The 18,611-nt window shown below is 39.9% G+C and overlaps 3 protein-coding genes across 4 annotated transcripts; 2 read left to right on the top strand and 1 right to left on the bottom strand.

The window, feature by feature from the left end:
- The first annotated feature begins 1,747 nt into the window (after window positions 1–1,747).
- gch2 (GTP cyclohydrolase 2) lies at window positions 1,748–4,524 on the top strand. The gene is made up of 6 exons (XM_041963199.1): window positions 1,748–2,039; window positions 2,639–2,748; window positions 3,019–3,074; window positions 3,638–3,669; window positions 3,796–3,880; window positions 4,395–4,524. Exons 1-6 carry the CDS (start codon window positions 1,748–1,750, stop codon window positions 4,522–4,524), a joined length of 705 nt encoding a protein of 234 aa, XP_041819133.1.
- Window positions 4,525–7,069: 2,545 nt separating this feature from the next.
- Window positions 7,070–11,924, bottom strand: cript (cysteine-rich PDZ-binding protein). The gene is made up of 5 exons (XM_041962741.1): window positions 11,787–11,924; window positions 11,536–11,601; window positions 10,381–10,435; window positions 10,025–10,128; window positions 7,070–7,572 (listed from the first exon to the last, which is right to left on the bottom strand). Exons 1-5 carry the CDS (start codon window positions 11,800–11,802, stop codon window positions 7,508–7,510), a joined length of 306 nt encoding a protein of 101 aa, XP_041818675.1. The 5' UTR covers window positions 11,803–11,924; the 3' UTR covers window positions 7,070–7,507.
- Window positions 11,925–13,225: 1,301 nt separating this feature from the next.
- On the top strand, window positions 13,226–17,156 carry pigf (phosphatidylinositol glycan anchor biosynthesis, class F). Of its 2 annotated transcripts, XM_041963013.1 has the most exons (6): window positions 13,226–13,237; window positions 13,327–13,585; window positions 14,594–14,685; window positions 15,217–15,333; window positions 15,465–15,573; window positions 16,824–17,156. In XM_041963013.1, exons 2-6 carry the CDS (start codon window positions 13,358–13,360, stop codon window positions 16,935–16,937), a joined length of 660 nt encoding a protein of 219 aa, XP_041818947.1. In that variant the 5' UTR covers window positions 13,226–13,237; window positions 13,327–13,357; the 3' UTR covers window positions 16,938–17,156. The 2 variants fall into 2 exon arrangements, with proteins under 2 accessions (XP_041818947.1, XP_041818946.1); XM_041963012.1 differs by lacking the exon at window positions 13,226–13,237 and having other exon boundaries at window positions 13,238–13,585.
- The last annotated feature ends 1,455 nt before the right edge of the window (window positions 17,157–18,611 follow it).

Below are 18,611 nucleotides of genomic sequence, written 5' to 3'. Positions count from 1 at the left end.
CCATTAATTTTACAGGTATTTAGACAGAAATGGCCAAGCAATCAGTATTTTGACCTGATGATGGCACTTGATGAAAAATAAAGGGATCACAAAGTTTCTAACAATTCATCCTAGGGAGATAAAGAATCCAGGTAACAAGTTTAATGGTAATCCATCCAATAGCTGTTGAGACATTTCGATCGAAACCACAAATGGGAACTTCATATTGGTGTTGGAGAAAAAGTTTGTCAGTCTCTAAAGTCATTAGGATAGGATTAGGAAATTTGTGCCCATGCATTCAGCAGATGGAGATATATTTTCCTGGATAAATGAAGCCTTCGACCTGCTGACGGCGCTAAAAGAAAAGCAAGGAGATCACTACAGTCAGTCGGCTTCATCCTCTGAGGGCCGTGAAGGTCTGTTCGAGCCTTCACAAAGGTGAAGGAGCTGAATGTGGCAGCACAATTGCTTGCTGAGCCCAGCTTGATTTCCTTGAACTCATGTTAATGACTCTTCCATTTGAATCTCTTTTTCATTCAGTCAGAGCTTTGTATCGCCGCCATCTGAGCACGTAGATATCAACTATTCAGTGGCTGGGATGTACTGGTTAAGACTCAAACTGAATCCCAGTAATGTAATAAAACTGTCAAAACACCAAAGTCTGCACTCAGAATTGTACATCCGCACCTTTAACACTCACATTACCACTTTCGCCTCAAAATATCAGAATTACACCTGTTAATAGCCCTTACTAGTCACTGAGAACACAAACAATATGTTTAAAATTTACTCTGCCACCATTTCTTCTCCAACCTGCCTCTAATTCTTAACACTAGCAGCGTGCGGCTTTATGCAGTCCAGACTGAAATATCTCAGCGAAGGCCGAAGTTTCATAGCAATGACTATGATGCCACTGCATCTGCATTTCTCTAAGGCTGTCAACTGCTGCGCAACTATCCTGATACTTACCTTTGGATGGTTTCATACTAACTTACACCTTGATCCTTTATTCATGTTACCTTAAAGACTCTCAGTGGCTTTAAAATGGGGCTTCAAATGCTGGCGACTCCCCAGAACTGAAGATGCCTCTTGGATGAGCGGCAAATCATGTCTGACTTGACTTGATGTTTGAATTTCAGTCCACTGGATGAATCATTTCGTATTACAATAATAATAATAATAATAAAAAGATGACACTGAAACCTTCCTGCAGCATATTGTGCAGAAATTTTAACATGAGTCCAGTACTTATGGCGTACTGTATGGAGACTCTTACTGTGACATATGGTCCCTAAAATTTGCTTTAATGCCTTTAGGTTAGAGAATCTGCACACACTTACAACACAAAGGCATCAGCTCTCTTTCTTAAGGAGTGACCCATCAGGACTTCATAGGTGCCACTAAATAATGACATTATCCTTGCAAAAAGTACAATATTCAATCATTGACGCCACTGATGAACGATTTGATGTTTCTCTGTACTCACTTTAATGCACCATGCATACATTGTGACTTTTTTTTTAATGGGCAAAAAGCATAAAAATTATACACAACAATTATGTTTGAGCTCCACGCGGAGTCATGAGCCCCACAAGGGGTGGGGTCCTGTGATGACATTTAGCCCTGCTGACGAAATTAAATGTTTGACGTCGGAGGCTCCTTGACAAATGGAAAAACTAGGGCACGTGGCAGCGGCTTTATAAACGCGGTGAGCGCCCACCAAAGGCATCACATCTGCTCTTCTTCCAGACCCCAAAAGCGATCCAACATGAACGGCCACTGCAACGGAAAGGTCAGCGACACCGTGGAGAGCTTCCACTGCAGCAGCGGCCTCGGCGACCTCATCATAGACACCGGGAAGTCCGCCGTGCACCGCAAGAACGAGACGTCCCGCAAAGAAGCCGAGGACCAGTCTCGCCTACCTGTGCTCGAGGTCGCCTACGCCACCATCCTCCGCGAGCTCGGGGAGGACACGGACCGGCAGGGGCTGCTGCGCACGCCGCTGCGCGCCGCCAAGGCGATGCAGTTCCTCACCAAGGGTTACCACGAGACCGTCGACGGTGAGTCAACAGGTGCCCCTCTGTGGGTTTTATACTGGAGGATGCGACTTTCTTTCTTCTGTTAGGGAATAATGGTAAAAATTGACGTGACTACAAATATATTGAAATCCCTGCACACGGTCACGCATCCTAACGGGAACTTAGTCGCTGTTAAATCAACTTTTATATATGCACGAGGTTGCATTAATCTGTGAGGGGCTTCTCCAGGTAGTACACCTTATAGACTACAATAGAAATTAAGATTTTTTTTCCACAAAACTACATTTGTAGTCAGGTTTTGGCAGGGCAATTGGATGCAAGATTCCCAAATCTGTTTACAGCAGCTGTAAGAGAAATGATTTTAGAGCTGCAACAATTACTGAAATTATCAATTAGTTAATCAGGAGAAAAAAGGGGGCATCAATTGTGATAGTCGATTAATCGTTTAAGTTTTTTTTTTTTTTCAACAAAACTGCCAAAAGTTAAGTAGATCCAGCTTCACAAAAGTAAAAAATTCTTAGTCCTCCGCAATCATACTGAATATATTTATGCTGGATGTTATATTAACCAAGTGAGTCTGATATTTCCTAAAAAGTGTATATGTGTGTTTGTGCCCAAAGATGTCTTAAACAATGCCATATTTGATGAAGACCATGATGAGATGGTGATCGTGAAGGACATAGACATGTTTTCCCTGTGTGAACATCACCTGGTGCCCTTTTTTGGCAAGGTAAGTCTGCATGTGTGTCAGTGTGTTTAAATCAAAGAGGAAATGCACGTGGAGTGTTCCTGGGTCCAAAGCGAGCATTAACCCGACCTTACAAACACATTCCTGAAACACTGTATTTGTGCACGTTCGTGCATGCAGAGGTTACTGCCCTCTGCTTCTGCTTGTCAGCTCCTGTGCCTCTAAGTACTGATATTACATATCAGTGTATATTTACAATCCTTTGCTCTGATTATGTGACCTCTGCATTGACTGGTTGCCATCTCTCTCCAGGTTCACATTGGGTATATTCCCAACAAAAAAGTGGTGGGACTGAGCAAGCTGGCAAGGTAACACACCACACAAACACACACACACACATCATACAGTCCTGCTGCCAGTGTGGCTGTATGTTTCTGGTGTTAGTGCCGGGTGGCTGAGTTCTTCTGTTATCTCAGTGCATTGACCTGGAGGCTTAAGTCTAAGCCTGGTGGCCATCATCTAGTCCTCTCACCAAGCACACTCACAGACACAAATCTAAACTCTATCTGCCCTCGAGCCGTGAGAAAATCCATTCAGACCTGTGGGAATCAGCAGTTATAATCACTGTCTCTCTGTCTGTTTCCTTCGCTCTCTTTCCTAAAATATCACACCATCTCTGAACAAATAAACCCAGAATAACAGTAACAGAGTCACTGGGTTTGTAGACCAACTTGCTGCCGTTTTAATCTTGCACAGCAGATTCAGAGAGTTCTGTAGGGTGAATCATTCACAGATGAAGGGTCTGTACGGTAGCCAGATGAGAGGCCAGGGGTCATGGACTGGTTCCATTCTGTGTTCATGAGAAAATCAATCGTCATTATCTGATCTGTTATCAGTTTACTGCACGTTGCTTGTGCTCTGCTTTCTGCAGGATTGTGGAGGTCTTCAGTCGTAGGCTTCAAGGTAAGCCACTAAAGATAATAATACCATATTAATAGGCTTTGCATGAATCACAGTGCTTTTCCTCTACTGTATTAAAAAATTTGAATTTAGTCTGGTTTGCGTATGTCATGCTTTGTCTTCTTTCAGTTCAAGAGCGTCTGACCAAGCAGATCGCCACTGGTATAGCAGAGGCTCTGCAGCCGAAAGGTGTAGCTGTGGTTATTGAAGCAGCGTAAGTACACACACACACACAGACTCTGCCTCCTAGCTTGGTCTGGTATGACCATTTGTTTTTGGTTGCTAAATTTTAGCATGATGTTTGCAAACTTATTCTAAATTATTAACAACATCAAGCATCAATGCAGTAGAACCAGAGATCTGGCGTGGTTTATTCCAAGCATTTGTCTTTGTTGTCCAAATCTGGCGCCTTACCCACAATGCAACAGTTTGGTAAGAGAATCTGATGTGTCATGCAAGTAATGACCAATGTAGCCCCGAGCTGCTAGGCTCAAACAGAGCTGAGGAGGCTACAGAAGTCTGGTCAGCTCATTTCTTCCTAATTCCACACCTGTCAAACTTGTAGTCTTCAACCCCATCTGACGCCAACTTTATACAACTTTTTTCACATATACCTGCAAACCTTTATGTGTCAAATCGCTGGTGTTCCCCTTTAAATGCATGTCCTAAGTTCATAGATTTGCCTCAAAGCATGCAGCTGAAAATCTGAGCCATGTGTGTGTTTGCAGGCACATGTGTATGGTCATGCGTGGCGTCCAGAAGATGAACAGCCGCACAGTGACGAGCACCATGCTGGGAGTTTACCTGGAGGACCCCAAAACTCGGGAGGAGTTCCTGACTCTTTCACAGCACGCCTAACAAATGTCATGCACCATTCACTCCGGAGCCTCTGCATGCAGTAGCACAGAAAGCTCTACAGCAGCCATGTCCAAACCAATCCATAAAGGGCCGTGTGGCTATAGGTTTTTGTTGCAACCAGTCAAGAGGTCACCTAATTAACAGCTGAAGACTGAGATCAGCTGATTATGTGAGTCCAGCCTGGTGTGCTCCTCCTTGGTTGGAATGAAAACCTGCACCCCTTTATGGAATAGCGTTGACATGCCTGCTCTAGAGCAACAATCAGTCCGCATTTCACTTCCTGGTGCAGAAATCCATCACTTGAAATCACTGTGAACATATCAGGAAGGAAAAGACTCACTTTCTTTGTGCCTTTGCAAGATGCTTTACAGTCTTACATAGCAATATTCATGTATGTGTTCAAGTATGAAACCTGAGTGCAATGTACAACTTGACAATACTTCTTTTTACTCATTTTATTTTTTTTTAATGAGAAAGTGGTACTCTTACACCTGTCCTTTGCTTTATTATTGTATTTAGAATCCACTGATTTTAATAATTTAGCAAACTGTGTCATTTCTAAACTTACATTTATAAAGTCTTTGTAATATATTACATTTTAAAGATAGAAATCAAATAAAATCAAATTATGAAGATGAAAGTTTTCTTGTTTTATCAGTGATGACTGTAACATGTATAAAGATTCTTTGCTGAAATAAAATGACAGAAACATGAAAGTTGTCATTCTTACTTTGAGTGTGTCACTAAGAAAAGTTTTCAGTGTTTTATGTTTGTTTCATCAATGACATTATGTTAGACCTGGCTACCTATCCCACTCAAAGGGCCATTTGGACCCGTTTCCCATAGTAAAGAAAACACTGGGACCCTTTTGACATTTAAAATGAAATAAAACTGCATATAAGGGTTTTTTTTTTTTTTGCTTTTATGCTCTATATATATACAAACTAAGATGTGTTGCATTTAACCCTATAATGCCTGACCCAAGAAATAATGGACAGAAAAATCATTTTTTTTATTTGAAGACTTTATTTGGCCCTTTAACTTAAAAAAAATAATAAAAAAAATTGCAAATATGTTTTTTTGTTTGTATCGTTTTGAGCAAAGTTTTTACCATATGGTAAAACAAAATGTTTCAGAAATGCATGTATCAAATATGATACCCACGGCATTATAGGGTTAATAATCAATGAAAGACTGCAGAGAAAACAAAGTTATATTTCTGCATGCAACAAAAACATTTTGAACTCCGAAAAAAAAGACATTGGGTTGAAGGTTAGTTTCAAGTAAACTACTCTGTCTATTTGAGTCCTTCTTGTATTTAAGAAAAAAATTCTCCACTGGGAGCAACCCCCCCAAACCCCCCGGTCAGCTGTCAACCTGAATAATAAAAGGACTATTTCAATGAACAATGAAAAAATATGAACATATACTAAAAAATAGGCAATAAAATATTTATCATACTTGGTTAATGTGATTTCTGTTCCTGAACCTCAGTGCACAGCGTCTGCACATCATGGCTGTATGCCTTCATCTGTACACAGGATCGGAAGCTGTCATCTGTGAGGCATGCGCGGTGTTTGTTTTAAAAACCAACAAACTAAAATAAAATACATTTTAACTAAATACTCAATAATTATTTTCAAAAGCTGAGCTGCATCAGAGGGATCCGCGGGTTGCTGGCCCCTGGGCTATGCTGTTCCTAAAAAGCCATTATGCAGAGCAAATCTGTGTAAATACCACACAGTAGTAAAGCGCATTGATTTATTGTATACAAACTGCAGAAACAGTAGATATATGTAGCATATCTTACATTATGCACACTGTTAGAATATAGTATGGACATGGGACACAGCTATTTGTTTTAGTTGATCCTTGACATTATTTTGCACGAGTGTTGGACATCATCCACATCAATGGGTGTGAATGACTGTTACAATTTGCTTGAGATTTGGTTGTGTTTCAGGTATAAAGCAGAATATAACGGATGTCCCTGAATTATATAAACAGTGGTAGATGGAAATCATTTGTACCCGCAGTAGCCTGTTTTTGTGGGATACTAAACAATGTCCCTGAATTGTATAACCAGTTGCAGTTGTAGTCACTAATGTAGACACCAAATTGGAAACAAAACTGTCTTGAACACCTGAATCATTTACTACATCTAAACAAGACCGACTGTACATTAGCTGTATGTTAGCTAGAGACTGGCTCTGCTTTTGTGCTGCGGTACAACAGCATAAATCAATAATGAGACACACAAGAAAGCATGTGCACATGTGGATGAGGGCCCGAGGGAGAGCAAGGCCTTTAAATATCAAAGGATGACCCTGTAGTCAAAAAAACCTGTGAACTATAACCTCCATCTCTGACAGCAATGTGAAAGGGGGTCACAACCGACCATGCAGCATGCAGTTTCCGAACACGATTATCTAAGGGTAACCCAATTATAGCAGGACAAATGTGGATATGTTGTGCGGCCAAAACTGTACGCTCCATAGCCTCAGGCAGGGATAAAAAAAAAAAAAAACAATCCTGTCAAATGTCCTCATACAGAATGCTTTAATTCACTCAAAAATGCAACACTTGATATATTACATACAGAAATAGCTATTTTAAAAAGTAAATAATTCAAGTCTTGAATTGAGTAGTATTGAATTTAAAATAATTTACAAAAAAATCTAGAAGCGTCAGCTTGAGAAACAGGTGATAACAATGTGGTGTATTTATAGACAAAAGTTCTTCCCTGTTTATGGTCATTGTAATGTATTGTATTGTGGCATTATTTGATATTATACAATAAGAGGGCAAAGCCACCTTCAAATCTCTCTTTCACATGGGGGGAAGGCGAACAGTAAAGACTTATTGCTGTCTATGACAAGACATGGTGGAAAAATACTGAAAACCTGACAAGATGACAAACATGCACCATCAGTCTCATCCTTGCGTCATTTGCTCGTAGAACTGTTCTCTCATCTGCACCCGGTCACACAGATGTTTGTTTGTAGTTCTTGGTGTCCAAAACTTTTTTTCCACACATCGCACAGATTCCTGGAGAGACAAAAAGGGATGACGAAAAATAAAAGCAATGAAAAAGCATCGGTGCAGACAGAGAGGAGAGCAATGTCAGAAGCAGGTGCTGCGCGCTTTGTATTATGTAGCTATAAACAACCATGCCAGTGCAGCTGCAGGCTGATGCTTCATCATCATAATCATAATGATAATCATTTTTGCTGAAACATTTTAAATGCATGTTGCAGTTGTTGATTTTTGTGATACCTTTGTAGGGAGCCATTGGTTTCTATTAATTTCTGCACAGTATAAAAATCATAGCACGTGCATGCAGCTTGTGCATGTCTGTTATTTTGAGCTATTATACCGGGAATAAACCTGGCTTGCACAACAGTGAGTTTCCATAACATGCTGATTGATTTTCATACCTTCAAAAACACAGTAGTGTGGTTTGTTGAACCATCAGGTAAGGGGACCTTCACACACTACACATGGATCTGCCCTTCACTTGTTTATTCTGTTTGTGTGTAAACTGCAGCTTTATCTGGCCTGGTTTTTGGCAGCTGAGACTGTCCGGGTCAAGGTTCATGAAGATATGCTTTTTGAGATGTCCACTTATTTGTATTTCAACATTCACTGTAAATGATGGACACTGAAGTGTGCTGGCCCCAGCAAACACACTAACGCACATGGACAAAATTGTTGGTACCCCTCGGTTAATGAAAAAAAACCCCACAATGGTCACAGAAATAATTTGAATCTGAGAAAATGTAATCATAAATAAAAATTCTTTGAAAATTAACCAATGAAAATCAGACATTGCTTTTCAACCGTGGTTTAACAGAATTATTTTTAAAAATAAACTCCTGAAACAGGCCTGGACAAAAATGATGGTACCCTTAACTTGATATTTTGTTGCACCACTTTTTGAGGCAATCATTGCACGATTTCTGTAACTGTCAATGAGACTTCTGCATCTCTCAGCAGGTATTTTTGGCCCACTCCTCATGAGCAGACTGCTCCAGTTGTCTTATGTTTAAAGGCTGCCTTCTCCAGACGGCATGTTTCAGCTCCTTCCACAGATGTTTAACAGGATTTAGATCAGGGTTCATAGAAGGCCACTTCAGAATAGTCCAATGTTTTCCTCTTAGCCATTCTTGGGTGTTTTTAGCTGTGTGTTTTGGGTTATGATTTGTTTTCAACAATGGTGTCCTCCTTGGTCATCTCCCATGAAGTCTTTGGCTCAAACAACGACGGATGGTGTGATCTGACACTGATGTACCTTGCCCTCGGAGTTCACCTTTAATGTCTTTAGAGGTTGTTCTGGGCTCTTTTGTTACCATTCTCCTCCTGCGGCCATGTCCAGGGAGGTTGGCTACAGTTCCATGGATCTTAAATTTCTGAATAATATGAACAACTGTAGTCACAGGAACAACGAGCTGCTTGGAGATGGTCTTGGAGCCTTTACCTTTAACATGCTTGTCTCTAATTTTCTTTCTAATCTCCTGAGACAACTCTCCTTCGCTTCCTCTGGTCCAGGTTTAGTGTGGTACACACCATGTCACCAAAAAGCACAGTGACTACTTGTAATCCTATAAATAGGCTGATTGACTGGTTACAAGTTTGTAGACACCTGTGATGCTAAATAGAGGACACACCTTGATTGAACATTACCGTGGTCTATGGTCACATTATTTTCAGCCTTTTCTAGGGAGCCCCATCATTTTTGTCCAGGCCTGTTTAAGGAGTTTATTTTTCAAATAATTATTTTGAACCACGGTTCAAAAGCAATGTCTGATTTTTATTGGTTAATTTTCAGAGAATTATTATTGATTATTACTTTTGTCAGATGCAAATTATTTTTGTGACCATTGTGGGTTTTTCTTTCATTAACCGAGGGGTACCAACAATTTTGTCCATGTGTGTAATTCAAACAAATGTATAAAAACACTCTAAAAAGCACATTTTTTCCACTTACCTTTGGTGATAGGAAGCCATGCAGACACTTTAATTTCCAAAAACATGGATAAGCCACAGACCTCCCTGACAACTGTTTCTACTGAGGAAACATTGCCTGATCACAGTCAGATCTATGGATTTTACATGATTACTGGGACATTGAAATCTCAGACAACCAATTTCTCAAAAGCTGGCAAAATAAACCCAAACCCATGTTTTCAGACTCTAAATTAGTATTCTTAGTTAATAAATAGTGTGAAGACATCCCTCTCAAGATGTTGCCCCCTTTTCAAGCTTGTCTCTGCTACACTAGCCTTAGCCAGACAATGCATTATCTCACAGAGTTTGTTTCATTTGTGCAAAAAACATGATATTGTGATTTCCTGCCCATCTTCTTCATTTAACAGGTCTCTACAACTGTACAAGACAGTAGCATACAAGCATCTTGTTATTTTAACTAAGATTCCATTAGTCTTGGCCATAGTGCAGCACAAGAAGTTCAGTAAGGAGTCCAGTGTGAGTGAGGTAATACCTTTCTTGTATGCACAGCCCTGACAGTAGTGTGATCCAGACTGATGGACTGAGCTCTTGCAGATCCTGCAGGTAGCAAAGCCTGTCTTGCTGTAGGGATCAAACCTGAGAGGGAGATGTATTAGAGATCCATCACTAGAAATGCACAAATATGTTTTTTTTTCTTAGCCATGCTAGGGTTACTGCTCTAGGGAACAAATGAGCATGCTAATAAATGTGAAATGATCAGAGGGGTTCAATAAAAACAACTTTTCTGTCAGTTCCTGTAGATATAAACACAGACAATGTTGGGGATATTCTCTCACAAACAATGAAAAAACATTTTGATTTAAAGTCAGGCTTTAATGAGCTACTCACCTGGCTTTCTTAGAAGTCAGGATCTTGTTTTCATTCAGCTTACGCCCACCACCCTCTGAATGAAAGAAACAGAGTGGACTCTATGAAACATCATCATCTCAGTAACATAACACTACAATATGTAAGGGAAATGACGAATAGTATGGAAAAAGGACGATTTATTCCAAAATCATTTGAAGTTTGGAAGCAAATATTTACATTGATCAATGACAAAAAATGTCTGTGGAGATTCTCATTCATCCAGGTCATGGTACTTCTAAGGTTTTAAGGGCAACTGGACTTGTTTGAAGTTCAAGAAGACATTCCGCCTCTCATTCAAAGGCTTCTTCAGTTCTAAAGAACAGTTCCAAAAGTTCTAAAGGAGAGCTCCAAAAGTTCTAAAGAACAGTTCCAAAAGGTTTCTTCAGTTCTAAAGAACAGTTCTAAGAACTGAAGAAGCCTTTTGGATGAGAGGCGAAACGTCTTCTAGAACTTCAAACAAGTCCAGTTGCCCGTTTGAAAAAACCTTAGAAATGATCAAAATAAGTATCACATTAAAAACAAAACAAAGTGTGTGTATACATCACCAAGCCAGCAAGATAAATAGTAGCAGTCGATTAGTTTTAGGATAAACAGTTTACTTCATTTTTTTATTATTGGTTTAATGTATACACCTCACTGTACTGTACACTGTTGAATCTGTTTTGAATAGTTCTAAATGAAATATGTAAGGGTTTCGGACTGTTGGCTGGACAAAAGTCTGGGAACTAGTTGTAGACATTTTTTGGTATTTTCAATTTACAGAATAAATGATGAACTAATCGAAAAACTAATCAACAGATTTATGATAATATTGTTATACTATTCATAGAATTACTTCACTCATTAAAGACACTGCTATTTTACAATAGCCAGTAAAACATTTACGTCATTTCTTTTTCAGGGTTTGGTTTGTAGATAATACACGTTTACATTGAAATGACCCGTGGTTATGCTTCAAATATTTAAAGTGGTCTTGAATAGAGGGTTTCAGGTTAAGGGAGCTTCTTGATGTAATTTTTGCCATTCTGCCATTGTGTGTTTCTTTGGCTCGGCTGCTGTTATGGTTTTCAATTCTAAAACCTGACGCCAGTGTAGCCACACTCAAAATCAAATTTTCACTGAATCTGGGTTCACCTGTTGTATTCCGTGCTCCATCCTTCCAGGTGTCAGGTGTGATCACTTTACCAAGCTTCTTCTCGCCTAAAACAATAACACAAAATTAGTAAAGAAGTTAATAAACCAATACAACAACGAAGGCAGAAATGACTACAGTTAGCATTCACATTAGCTTTAGCGTTAGCTTTCGTAGAGTATCAAGCCTTCGCCAACAGTCCAAATGTACGGAGATTTGAAGATAGCACACATCTGAACAGTGTAATACGTACACTTTTCACAAACCATCTTTCCTCTATGTTTATCTAAACCGGCTGCTCAAAATAAAACAAAAAATGATAGCTAAATCTTAGCTAGCTTAGTGATTCTTTCCAAACTTCCGGATCGTTTCTTCGTCTCTCGTATTCGCAACACATTGATTAGTGAAAGCTTTCTGAATCTCACCACTCATTGGCTGGTACTACTGTCCATCACAGAAGAGTCCGGTAAAACTTTGCTGACCTTCGGTGATTGGTTACAAAAGATACCCATTAAAATTTGCAAAGATAACTGCAAAATAATACTTCCTGTTTCCTGCACAATCGCAGTTTTTCTTCAAATTAGAGGTCTGTAGAAGATGGCAGTAACTCTTGTACAGCTGTCCTAGGTGTCTTTTGGAGAAAATTAAATATAGCATGTGCTAAAACCAACCTCACTCCACTGTTTCTGTTCAGACTACCCCATTGTAAAGAACAGTCTCCTAGAAATTCTACAACCAATGGCTGTGGATACATTTGATAATATAGCTATATTCTTAGGAAAACTTAATGCAAGTATGAAAAAGGCTAAAAAAAATATATACCAGAAATATCACACAACGTGTTAACCCTTTCAGTTTTGGACTGGCAAAATAGATGGTAAGCTTGTGAAAAATGCTATTTTAGTCTGAAAGTGGGAGAGAGTTCTTCCAGAGTTTCACACTGGATATATCCAGTAAAACATGTGTTGGAGGGATTCAGGCAGGATATTGAATATTTCTGTCATTTTACATGTTTTAGGAAAAGGAACTATTTGTCAATAATATATTCAACATGGGCCTAAACAAGGAGAAAGACAGAGAAAACGATCCAACTACAAGATTTTTGTCAATTACCCAATTAGTTTTGTAACTACCCAAACTAATTGGGTAATTGACAAAAATCTTGTAGTTGGATCATTTTCTCTGTCTTTCTCCTTGTTTAGATACAGAAAAAATATGACATTGCAATTAGGTCAGTTCCCCTTAAAATTAGATTTATTTTATTTTGGAGAATACAGAGAATTCTAATGACAATCTCAGTTTCTGCACAGACACACAAACACTAAATCACAAAGGCAGCTTGTGTTAGCTTTAGTAGAGGTCAGTATAATTCTATATCAAGCATACGTTAGAACTTGAAAATAGAATATAATTAATTTAGAAAAGAACTACACTCCCCTTGACGCACTGCTACACATTGTAAATACCATATCATTAAACACATTGACTCTTGGACAGAATTAACAATAAAGCATATATTTGTGGTATGTATACCTAATAAATTTACAGGGGTAAAACACATTATAATTAAAATTAAAAGATATTCTCTTGTTCGTTTATTTCAGTTCAGTTTCTCAGTTGTGCGTTCATTGCAAAGGCATGCCATGGACTTTTACTATGAAGTCCAAGCGGAAGTCACTGCAACTTCATGTTTACGGAATCCGGGTAGGCAAACTGACCTATGGACCTAAGCCACTCTGACTATCTGTTACCAAATTAACATTTTTAAGTCTGGATTTTGTCTTTTCTCTTAGTTTCCTGCCGTAGTTAGGGACAGCCTTCATCATGTGGGACCATGAAATCAGAGCCATGGCGTCCACTCACGCCATCATCGCCGCCTCGGTGTTCATGGCCACCGTCCTACCTGCAGTGTTCGTGCCGGGCTTCTCGGTGTACGGCACTCACCTGCTGTGGCTCTACTCGGTGTCCGGGGCGGTCACCGCGGTCAGTGTCGCCGTCTTCTGGCTGCTCGGCATTACACCGCCCACAAAGAAGCACACACTGGGATACAAGGTGCGGATTTCCAGACCTGTATTGCTTGTTGTAGCATTAGGGCGCTAACTGTGGCTGAAAACTGTTGGATTTTGCATGTTAAAGTGAAAGTACAGCAGTATTATTAGCAGAAAAATCATTGTAATATGAAAAGTAAAACTACTGATTACACTAAAAAGGACCCTGTAACTGATAAACATTATTATATTGTTAATACTGACACATCAGTGTGTAACTAACGTTAGCATTGTTGTATAGTACCTGGTTGAGGTTTAGCTAGTTTAAACTACTTTATACACAGTTAGGTTGTTTAGCCAGTGGTTCCCAAACTGTGAGACCAGCCCACTCTTCAGGGTCTTAATGCAAGAGCAAGATAACGCAAGGATATTCATAGGATATACAATAAAAGGCATTTAGAAAAGAAACAAAAAGCAGCATAAAAATAACACATTTGAATAGGATTTAAATGTGAGGATATAAGAAAGATACACAGGTGAATGAAAGTTACAGTGCACTGCCAGCTATGAATAAGTAGGCCAGATTTTGATTTGATAAAAGGCAGTGACTAGGGTTGAAAAAGGCTTATGGAAAATTTCTGGACATTTTCGAGGGAATTTAGGCAAGAAAATGTGCACGATTTCAATATAAAAATTGCTCAAGATGGAAAATGGCAGTTGTGCCAACATATCTCAGCTGATGGAGGCACTCCTGTTGCCTCCATCATCCTCCAGATCCCACCAACATCAGCCTCCTCCGAAGTCAACTGATCCCTGTTTGGAACACATGGTTAAAAAAACAAACAAACAAAAAAACACCCTCTGCAAATAAGCCTACATTTCCATTTTATTCCTGTTATTAAACAATAATTTCTCATAACTTCCTGTTAATTTCCATCAAAAGTTTCCACCTTGAATGTTCCTGGAATTTTGCAACGCTGGCAGTGGCAAACAGAAAAGTTCTTGGATTGAAAGAACTGAAAGTTAGAGCACATCCCAAGTACTTTCACCTGTTTGTTTGTTTTTTCTGCAGCTGTCCAGGTTGTTTCGTTCTTGTCTGTACTTCTTCCTGTCATGCCTGTTCTTCCACGCTGTGGTGGTTCTGTATGGAGCTCCGCTGATTGAGTGAGTGGCTAATGAAGCTCATGTCCTGTACCTGTATGCGTGTATAATAGAGAGAAGAACAACAAACTGAGAAGATTTTGTTTATACCAATGCCATTATCAATTCTGCTTACTGCTCTGATTCTTTATTAGTTCCCTTATTGATTCCCGATCAATTTTAGTCGAGCAGCCTGAGAGCTAGCTGTGGCAACAGTCTGTCATCATCTAAAGTGGATGACAAGCGAGAATATATCTCTAAGCCTGCCTGTGTGGTGCTGATATTATAATGTAGGTTATTTTCCCTCTGGAACCGACCTGCTCCTCAGGCAGAATTGAATACATGCAGTACTTTATAATTATTATGTAGTTAGCTGCCAGCTACAGAAATTTGCACAATGTGAGGTTATTCTGTCAGTTAATATTTACTTTTAGACATGCTACATATTTACATATGTTAATTTTGTCTCTATATGTTTCATAGGTTCTGCCTCAACAAAATGTTTGCATTACTAAAACTGTGCCGTGAGCCTCTAATTTCTCATGTGTGTTTTAGATCGGCCTTGGAGACATTTTCCCTGGCTGTGCTGCTGACCTCTTTAACCACACTGAGGTGCCTCTGTGTCCTCGGCCCCAACGTCCAGGCCTGGATACGAGTGTTCAGTCGGCATGGGTAAGCCTAAAATCTGCTTCTGTCTCCCCTGCTCCCTGTCCTTCTGCCATGTGTTTCAGGTGCTTATTGTATGTTGTGTCTATTAACTAAATATACTGATGGTTCTTGCTTTGCTCTGTCTCTGGTTCCAGAGCTATGTCCGTGTGGGACACCTGTCTGCAGATTACAGTGGCCTGCACAGTGGTAGGGGCCTGGGTCGGAGCCTTCCCTATCCCTCTGGACTGGGACAGGCCTTGGCAGGTCAGCAAACTCAGATAAACTGTCAGGAAGACATGTTTGTATTCTTATCCTAAACCTCTCATAGGTTTTTTTCTGTGAAGATAAAAAAAAGTTCATTCCAGCTCCCACCTGTTCACGAGGAGTTTGTAAGATATCATCGTTTGAATAATCGATGCCCCTAAAACTGCCGTCAGGCTACCAGTTCAGCTGTTTGGGGCCAAAACAAGAATTTCATTCATAAAAGGAAAACTATTTTTTCATTGTCAGTGCTCAAATGTGCCACAAACAAACAAAAAACAAAACAAAAAGTAAACTGTTGAAACATTACAATGATAGAATATTATTTTTTCCATTAAAGAACCAGTGCGCAAGATTTAGTGGAATCCAGTGTTGAAGCTGCAGATTGCGACCAGCTGAGTACCCCTCGCCTCAGCCTCCCTTTCCAAGCATGTAGGAGAACCAACAGTAGCTGCGCAACTCACAGAAACACAGAAAGCGTTCTCTAGGGTCAGTGTTTGTTTTGCCACTTATGGGCTACTGTAGAAACATGGCGGACTCTGTGGAACAGGGCCTGCTCCCTCTGTAGATATATAGAGCTCATTCTACATTAACAAAAACACAACAATTCTTATTTTCAGGTGATTATACACTGATGAAAATATAACTACACAACATGATTTATGTCACACAGACTTTTTAGTTTTTGCTTGTGAATTACTGGACAATAATACATCTTCAGGCCTCTAAAATTAGCCCCAAATATTGAGTTTCTGCAACTGATGCACAACTTTTAACAATAATACAAGTATTTCTCTTAATTATTTTCTACTGTAATTATTATTACAGTTTCCTCTGTGAATAAGAAGTCATCTGTTTCCATTCATCATAAAACCGTATTGAGTACAACGTCCATAAGTATGGAATTATAGTTCAACACAGTAACCATTAAATTGGCCTCTTTATTTAATGCAATATTTTAAAATGGAAAAAGGAAAAGATAAAAATTATAATTGCAAAGTCGGTTCTCTTCAAAATGACTGGAGGAACATGCAAATCAAAGGAAGGCAGCGGTAATTGCAGCATAACTCTAAATGGCTCTGGTGCTGTATTTCTTTCCTTTAGAAGTTCCTCTTTAAATTAACTGAACATCATAAGTGCAGACATGCTCGTGGGGGAAATAAAGGAGCTCCACTTGATGCATCAGTGCACCGTTGGGCTGTTTTATGACACTTTGTGGCTGTGAACGATCAGACTTGTCTTGCTTCTTGTAGGTTTGGCCTGTTTCCTGCAGTCTGGGCGCTATGATTGGTTTCCTGACCGGGCTTGTCGCCGCTCCTGCGTGGATCCACTATCATCGCAAACAGCTCACGTACAAGTGCAAGTGATGGACGGACTGTGTGAACGTGACCATGAGGCTATATCCTGTATTCCTGCTGTATTCCTTTGACTTTATACCGATTATTTATTGGGAACATTCACTCGGTTTGCTACCTGTCGGAAAGATGATTTTTACTTTATGAGCAACATTGTTTTGTACGTGCAGAGGCTGAATATGTTCCTGAAGATTTTTGACATAAATAAAGCATTACCTCTTTCACACCGTGCACAGTTTTCGGTTTAAAGGTTAGGCGTTAATAACTGTTCCTCAGCATCAGTAATTTGTTTTCGAAGGCTTGAATCTAAAAATGCTCAAACCTGTAGGTGGTGCTGTTGGATCACCTCCTCTGTGTGTGTATGTGTGTGAAAGAGAGAAAGTGTGTGTTTCCACATGAAGGTGCCAACAGCTTAAATGAAGAGAAGAATGAGGCCTCACACTCAGTTGCACTCAATACAAAGTAATCAGTATTATGCTCGTTTATTGAAAGAGTCATGAGGGAAAGTTAGAAAGTTAAGACAAAGTTTAAACTTACTTCAAAGTGTACTTCCATTCCTGCACACACACACACACACACACACACACACACACTGATGCTGTTCTGCACCTGAAGCTGCCGACTGATGAATACTGTTCCTTTTTAAACAACCATTAATCTTGTTCCAACTCGATTCCAACACCCTCCTCCCTCTCCAGCTCTCATTCTCATTCCACCTTTTCACATCCTCGGGCAGCCATATTGATTCACTTTCATTTTGGGGACATTAATTCTCCTCCTTTCATGCCGCCCACATCCCGTGTTCTCCCTCGCAGCCAGTAACTACAATGAAACTTACATTTTCCGCATCGCAGTTTCGAGTTGCAAAGCAAATGAGGGATGTTTGCAGAGAGTCTTGTAATACAAGACACCTTCACTAAGAAAAAGATGAAATTTCAGTCATCTTTGAAGCGTGACGTTTAGAGTTAAGTATTGGTGGGACTGGCAGACAGATTCAGCATAGAGCCAAGGGGCAGAGCTGTCCATTCGCCCTGTGTTTGAACTCTTATATAAGATTGTTACCAGGGAAAGGCTGAGCAAAAATAGCCTGAAGGAAAAAGAGAAAAGAGGGAAAAGCACATTTTTTAAAAAACATACAGAGAGAGAGGGAATGCCCAAGCCTTTTAAGTACCTTATATACACTTATAACACCAATCAGCACACCTTTTTCATGCCTCAATCTCTCCCACTATCTCTTTGATGAAATTCATTCCCACCTCACGCTGTTATCTTCTTTATTCTTGTCCTAAGTGCTTTTTTTCTATTCCCCATTCGGCTCTGATAAGGCTTTACCTGTGGAGAGCAGAGGAAGTGGCGAGCAGGGCCCTTGAAGAGCAAAAGGGTGTGATCTCGCCCTGCAAATCCCTTCCCAAGTGGTGTGAATGTATAGGGGAGCTATACTTGATTTTCTCATTGTGCATAGATGTACTACGTGGACAGAAACGTGGACGGCCTTGCTTTGTTCATGCGTTCAATTCCACTTGTTGTCGTTTCATATGTGAGACGAGCAGGCCATTAGCTCACATGCTCACGAAAGCTTCGCTTCACAAATTGCTCTCCTCATTCATTCTCAAACAACTTTATTTATTCACTTATTTGTTCTCAGGCTGTGCTATGGCTGTCTCAGGGTTTTGTTAGGAGAGGTAA

The sequence above is a fragment of the Chelmon rostratus genome, chromosome 21, assembly GCF_017976325.1.
Source record: "Chelmon rostratus isolate fCheRos1 chromosome 21, fCheRos1.pri, whole genome shotgun sequence".
NCBI lineage: Eukaryota > Metazoa > Chordata > Actinopteri > Chaetodontiformes > Chaetodontidae > Chelmon > Chelmon rostratus.
Note: the sequence above shows the minus strand (reverse complement) of the source record. Positions and strands in the feature narration are given on the sequence as shown.